At 50.6% G+C, this 7,500-nt stretch overlaps 1 protein-coding gene across 1 annotated transcript in view; it reads left to right on the forward strand.

Moving 5' to 3' along the window:
• Positions 1–255: 255 nt before the first annotated feature.
• Positions 256–7,500, forward strand: part of htr2aa (5-hydroxytryptamine (serotonin) receptor 2A-a) — a gene marked incomplete at both ends in the record, with an annotated part of 47,040 nt that continues 39,795 nt past the window's right edge. The window contains one exon of the mRNA XM_080018968.1: positions 256–658. Coding sequence (XP_079875094.1) covers positions 256–658 — 403 coding nt within the window. The remainder of the gene's footprint in view (positions 659–7,500) is intronic.

Consider the following 7,500-nt stretch of genomic DNA (forward strand, 5'->3'; position numbering starts at 1 on the left):
AAAAGCCAACGTTTTCGGCACCAGAATGGCCCGAGGTCTCCTGAGGACCGGCTGACGGTGAAGCTCCTCTCTGCGTGTGAACCAGAGCTCCTCCAACAGGGACCAAAAAGTTCTTTGTGGTACCATGATGCTCCTCACCCTTCTGGTCAAAACAGCTTGTCAGTCAAAGCAGCAACCTTTCCTTCCCATCTCCTGTGTCTCTCGGTGTCATCGTAAGAGTCCAGAGGCCGAGTGTGACCTCCCAGCGCCGGCACCATGAACCCACACGGCGGCAACCTCTCAGACCTGGTGTCCGCCGTCATCTGGGCCGCCGGCACGCCGCCCTCCGGCTCCGCCCCCTGGCCGCCGGCCGTCTCAAACGGGCCCCACAACCTCACCGACCCGGGGTGTCACGATAATGAGGGCCGGTTCCGGAACTGGACTCGTGGCGGCGCCGGAGAGCTGCCCTGCTCCTCGGCGGTGGAGAAGAACTGGGCGGCGCTGCTCATCCTGGCGGTGATCGGCGTGACGGTGACGGGGAACATCCTGGTAATCCTCGCCGTGTCCCTGGAGAAGAAGCTGCAGAACGCCACCAACTACTTCCTGATGTCGCTGGCGGCGGCCGACATGCTGCTGGGCATCCTGGTCATGCCCGTCTCCATGGTGACCATCCTGTACGGTAAGCCAGGCCCACTTTTCGAAGGCTTCACGTGTGCTTTGTATTTGATAAACAGCGTTTAGATCCACATGCTGCTTCTGGCCTTTTGCTTTGGTTTTCCAACACAACTCGATGTTTCCAAACCCGACGTCTGTGTCAAGTCGTTGCCCTTCATGGAACACCAACAGAAATGATGCAAAGATAGTTTAGAGAAAGAGAGAAACCACAACACTTTACATTTACACTTGCTGAAGTTAGACTAGATCCTCTGTTTTGCAAACTTTCCCTTGCTGTGCTGCGGCTGATGTGGTTGGTGCTGATGGTGTTGTTGCTGTGGTGACGATGTTGACCCAGTGTGGATGGTGTTCTAGTTTATGGCGTTGGCTCAGTGTGGATGGTGTTGTGTAACTGTTGTGACGGTCATGTCGCCATGTTGATGGTGTTGATGTGATATTGTTGGCCCAATGTTGATTTTGTTTTTACTCTTGTGATGGTTTTGTTGCTGTTGCGATGGCGTTGGCCCATTGTGGGTGGTGTTGTTGGCGTGGTGTTGGTGTCGCCCCAGTGTGGACTGTGTTGAAGCAGTGACAGTCTTGGCCCAGTGTGGAGGGTGTTGTCACCATAGTGATGGTGTTGGTCGGATGGGACTCCTGTGAAGACCATCGAGCCCTTGGTGTCAGATTGGCTCGAGCCTCCCGGTCATTGTGCATTTGAAAACAGATCAGTCACGCTTTGCATGCTGGGAAACTGGCAACGTCAAGCTGAGCCCAAGTCGAGCCAGAATCGGTGGCTCCTGATGGTCCATTAGCACAGCAGGACGTTAGAACTTTAGAACATGAGAACATTGGAACATCCGTCGCTTTGTGAATCATATGGAGAAACAGAATTCTGGCAGCAGGTGGAACTCCAACAGGAAGTGGTTCCAGAGTTACATCTACGATGTTTGTACCTTATGCTGGGAGAAGCTTTTTGGTACGGGATCAGAAAATCTCAACGAAACTCCTCCCATCCCAGAGGAACGACAGGAACCACCAAGATGTCTGAACCCCTCTGCAGATTCTCTCTCGCTCTCGCTCTCACTGAGTCTTTTCACATCCCTCGCCTTGTCCCGCTGCCCTTTCTCAGTGTTATTGCATTTGGTATTATTGACTATCCACCCTCCCTCCTTTCACACTCTCTCTCTCTCTCTCTCTCTCGCGCTCCATAATCCCCTGCTGCCTCTTCCTCTCTTCTTCCCTCCATTATTCCCTCTGCTCCTGTGTTAATGTCACGATCCGCTGCTCTGCTTAGGAGCTTTAGCTCTCGCCTCATTCGCATCAGAACGATGGGTAGGAAAATGTCCTTTAGCGCGCATGGCCGCCGCGCGTGACCGCCGCGCTTCAATGCTGTTTGATGACAGAGGATAGAAAGTTCCATTTGTTTTGAGGTCGGTTTCACGCTGCAACTGGAATGGAGCGTGAGACGGAACCCAAACACCAGCTCGCCCCAAGAACGGAGCTTCGGCTCGAGACTTGTTCTGGCTCCGTCGTAATCTCGTTAAAAAAGGGACCCGGCGTCAACCGGGTCCAGAAACATCTCAACATTTGAAGGGTGCCGCAGCAGCTCACGTCAAAAATAATACAGGAATAAAAATAGAAAATTGAAAATGGAAATGTTTAAAAATATACTATACACTATACTATAATGAAGCTGAAAATGAGTGAAAATATACAATAAACCGAAATGTTTTAACAATAAACAATAGAATATAACATTGTACAACAAAACTAATGGTAAAAAATACATATTCGCCTCATTTATGTCGAGTTGTTCAGTGCGGAACAGATCCATGGAATAGAACTTTGCGTTTTTCAGTTTTCTTTCCGCTCCGTATGAAAGTTCAAAACGTCATTAAAATATCCTTAAAATTGATCAAAAACAAGAAAGCGACAGATGTGCAGTGGGGGAAGAGACCTCCCGCTTCCAAAAGGTTCTTCCTTGGCAGCGCGGTGAAAGGTCACAGTGGCAGTGGTTCATCAAAGATGTGTCACTTCTGACCACCAGAGGGAGCGTCAGTCCATCATAATGACATCAGACCAAGAGTCTCGTTGGTTCCCAGAGGTCGCGCTACATCAGGGGGCCGGATGGGGATAGGGTTGCCAGTTAGGCAGCGCTGGGCTCTGGTCCTTCCAACCTGGCAACCCGGCGCTGTGCTCATGATTCCAGCGTCATCCAAGCAAGGAACCGGAAATGTGTTTGGTTTTCGAAGATGCTCGACACATCTTGATGCTTTTCTGTAAGGAATGTGTGAAATGTCTCTGGATTGGTCCTCCGATCTGTTTTCCTGGGTTATATAGAGCGAGAGAGAGATAGGGAAAGAGAGGGATGGAGGAGGGAGAGAGACAGAAGAAGCAGGAGTCTCTGGTGACGGGGGTCGGCTCAGCCTCAAAAGACGCTACGCTACCTGCTGTTCTGCTTCTGAGGCAACAACACTCCATCCATCCCTCCATCCATTCACCCATACCTCCTTCCCTCCCCCAGTCCCTCCATCTGTCTGTCCATCCCTCCATCCATCACCCCCCCATCCATCCATCCATCCACGCATCCATCACCCCCCCTCCATCCATCCCTCTGTCCACCCATCCATCCACCCATGCCTCCTTCCATCTATCCATCCATCCATCCATTCACCCACCCATGTCTCTTTCCATCCATCCATCCACCCATCCCTCCATCCATCCATCCATCCACCCATCCCAAATGGATATCCATCTCAAATATACTCCACCCCAAGTCGGAAGGTTCTAGTCGTGTCCATTCGTGCGACCAGAGTCTACCTGGGAAGCAGCAGATTTCCGACCAGGACGCTTTGTCTCGGTGAAACTCCCGTCGGCCATATTGGATCCCTATTTGGCAGGTGGTACATCCCGTTTCCCACGGTAACACTTTCCTGCCAAACAACCGCATGGCGGGAGACGCTTGGCACAAAGCGGATATCCCAAACGGCTCGGCAGGGAAACCTTCATGTTCGGAGCCAAAAAAATTCTGCTCTGTTGACTCAACGTGGACTCGAGTTTTGGGACAATTTCTGATTTTAAAATCCCGACAAATTCACTGGAGCAGCAGCCGTGATAGAAATCAGATGGTGAATCAGTTTCATTTTCATATACAAGTAGTCGTGGTGAGGATTGTGGTGCGTTTCTATACAGACAACCAACATAAAAACAAAATAAAATAACATGAAAAATAAAATAACATGACATAAAATGTACAGAAATAGTCATGAAAAATTTAATATAAATATAATATAAAATATAGACACAAATTACAAATTTTTGAGTTCCCATTGAACGCAGCATCAGTTTCTGCTGTTGCTCCTCTTTAGATCAGCATTACCTCTAAAACAAGTTCAATTTTCAGAGTTTCCATTGAAAGCATCATGGGCTGACGTAATGACATGCTGAGTGCTGGTGACACCGAATTATTGTTACAAGGGTGCACTTGTTGTGTGTTTTGACTTTATCCTAAAAATGAAAAGGTGTCTTGTTACTTCCTGTCAGGTCCCTGTCTACTTCCTGTCAGGTCCCTGTCTACTTCCTGTCAGTTACCTGTCCACTTCCTGTTATCTACAGGCCAGCCTCATGGTGTCTCTGTGGAAGGAAATCACTCCGTGTGGAAGTCCCCAACAAGACGCTTCCATTCAAACAGGTCCATGTCCCTCACACACATTTCATCCACTTTTTAACTTTAGGGACTAAAATAAAACGGAAACTACACAGCTCGCATGATGCGAATGTGTGTTTGTATCCACAACCTGCACATTTATAATGAATAGGATGATGATGTCACAAAGCGTCTTACTCCACAAACTCGCTCCACCATCCGACGCCCGTTTTACAACCTGACGGTTCCACGCTGCAACTGGAATGGAGCGTGAGACGGAACCCAAATATCATCAGTTTTTCACTAATTCCTGCTCTGAATGTGGATCGATTTGGATGAAACGCCAGCCACAAGATGTCTGCGACATCCCGGTTCTAACGACACCTCAACCGAGTCTGTAGCTGCAGGGTTCCAGCCCTGATGGAGCCTAATAATACAATACTAATAATAATGAACATCATTATTGGTACTTTTACTTTGTTTTCATCTGATTTCATGCTCTCACTTCATTTTCTCCAGTCTCTCTCTCTCTCTCTCTCTGTCTCTCTCCCTCCCTCTGTCTTTCTCTCTCAATCTCTCTCTCTCTCCCTCTCTCCAAGGAGGTGAACTGTACAAAGGAGGAAGTCTGGGCTACTAAGCTAGCAGTCCTTATAGTGAACAGCGGTCTCAAACCTGATCCCTGTGTACCTAGTTATCTCTGAAGAGAGATGTCTGTGCTTGTACTGACCTGTGTTTTCATGTGGTTTGTCTCTAACTTTGGTTACTTCATAATCAAGTTTCTGTGACATGACCTAGTGAAAATAAAGGAACCTTAAAAGTCAACAAAAAGTCTCTTTCTCTCTCTCTCTCTCGCTCTCTCTCCCTCTCTCTCCCCCCCTCTCTCTTTCTCTCTCTCTCTCTCTCCGGACTGCGTTGGCTGGGCACAGCGAAGGTGCTGCTGAGGCGGGTGGGGCACCTCTCTTAAGACAAGCAGCTGTTTTTGCTGCTGACCGAGGGGATGGACTAGACAGGGCTGACTCCTTTTTACCAGTCAGTGCTGTAGTCATGGCAGGTTTTTAAGGTCCACCGTGACACCACGACTGCCCCTAGGATATTGCTGTTTGGGGAGCCTTTGTTTGGGAACCCAATGCTGGTCTCCGGCCTCCTTTCCTCCTGCAGCCTCCCTCCAGCTTGCACAGGGCTGGGTGCGTCAAGCTGGGTTATCTGCTGAAGGCGTCCGCTGAACTGGCATCAGGTCCTCCAAACTGCTGCACAGGTTGGTGGAGGAAGTTCCGTGCTTTACTGCCAGTGGCCTATAGGGCTTTTATCGACAGCTGTGCTCTGACGTGAGGGCGAGGTTGTGTGTCCTTCGCTGACGTCTCTCCGGCTGTGCAGTGGGAGGAGGTGCAGGTGGGGATGGTAGCTCACGAGGTAGAGCTGGTCATCTAGTAATCTATTAGTTGCTGGTTCGATCCCAGGCTCTTCCTGCTAGCATGCTGTAGTGTCCTTGAGCAAGACACTTAACCCCTCATTGCTCCTGATGGCTGCGTCCGTCGGTGTTTGAATAATTGTAAGTCGCTTTGGATAAAAGCGGTAAGGACAGCCTCCTGACCTTTGCCACTCCCAAGCTGGTGGGTTTGAGGCAGTAGGCAAGAAAGCCGCCTGCTACTCCGGCGTCAAGGTGGCACACCTACGCTCTTTGGCAGGGTTAGGGTTAGGCTGTCGGGGTGGACCCAGTTCTTTGGCCCCGGAGCATCCCCTGCTGGCTGCTGGCGTTTTCTGTACAAGCCCCCCATCGACGAGCGGGTGGGCGACCTCCAGTGGAGGATGGTGCATGGGGCGGTCGCCACAAACAGGTATCTGGCACACCTGGATCCCAGCACGGGGGCGGGGTGCGTCTTCTGCTCTGAGAGGGAGACGCTGCAGCACCTGTTTGTTGTGTCCTGGGCTGCGGGGGCTGTTTGTTGTGTCCTGGGCTGCGGGGGCTGTTTGTTGTGTCCTGGGGATGGACTAGACAGGGCTGACTCCTTTTTACCAGTCAGTGCTGCAGTCATGGCAGGTTTTTAAGGTCCACCGTGACACCACGACTGCCCCTAGGATATTGCTGTTTGGGGAGCCTTTGTTTGGGAACCCAATGCTGGTCTCCGGCCTCCTTTCCTCCTGCAGCCTCCCTCCAGCTTGCACAGGGCTGGGTGCGTCAAGCTGGGCTTGACGCACGGCTGTTTGGCTGCTGGAGCGGTGGCTTGGGGGTCTGGGGGAGAGCTTCTCCTTTAAACTCTTTGTTTGTCAAACAAATCCTTCCATGTCCTGGTGAACAGTGTTTCGGGGGTGGCCGACTGGCCATTTGGAGAAGCAGAAGGAACGCTGTGCGGGGTCAGGGGTCAGTGGACCTGGCCCAGATGACGGTTGGTCTGCTCTCAGCCGCCTCAGGGTGGAGTTTGAGTTTTACAAACTGACCGGCAAATTGGACACGTTCAGTATATGGCTGTTGGGGAGGTGCTGTGCTGGGTCCAGGATGATTCCCTCATTGTGAACCTGTGATTCTACCTGTGGTGGCTGTGATCCTCTCTCTCTCTCCAAGGAGGTAAACTGTACAAAGGAGGAAGTCTGGGCTACAAAGGGAGACGTCCTTATCTGTTTTTTTATGTTTTTTGGTTCCTTCCTCATCAAGTTGCTGCTGCTGTGACTTACTGCAAATAAAGGAATCTTAAAAGTCCCCCCCCCCCCTCTCTCTCTCTCCATCTGTGCTCCTGGTTTCCATCCATCTCCATGTCTTTGATGTTAAACCGTCACATGTGTTCACTTCATGGCTGCAGCTCAGCCGCCTGGCATCCATCCATTCATCCATCCATCCATCCATTCATCCATCCATCCATCCATCCATCTATCCATCCATCCATCCATCCATCCATCCATCCATCCATCCATCCATCCATCCCTCCATCCATTCACGCATCCATCCATCAATCCATCCATCTGTCCTTCCATCCATCCATCCCTCCATCCATTCATGCATCCATCCATCCCTCCATCCATTCATGCATCCATCCATCCATCCATCCATCCCTCCATCCACTCATCCATCCATGCATCCATCCATCCACTCATCACAGCTGCTGTGGTCAGGAAAGCACCTCCGCAGTCACAGTGAAAACAGAGACTGAGACGCAGTTTCCTCCCTCAAGCCATAAGAACTGAACTCACCAGGGGCCCCACTGCTTTACTGTACTGCATACTGCTTT

The sequence above is a fragment of the Zeus faber genome (assembly GCF_960531495.2).
Source record: "Zeus faber genome assembly, chromosome: 18".
Classification (NCBI taxonomy): Eukaryota; Metazoa; Chordata; class Actinopteri; order Zeiformes; family Zeidae; genus Zeus; species Zeus faber.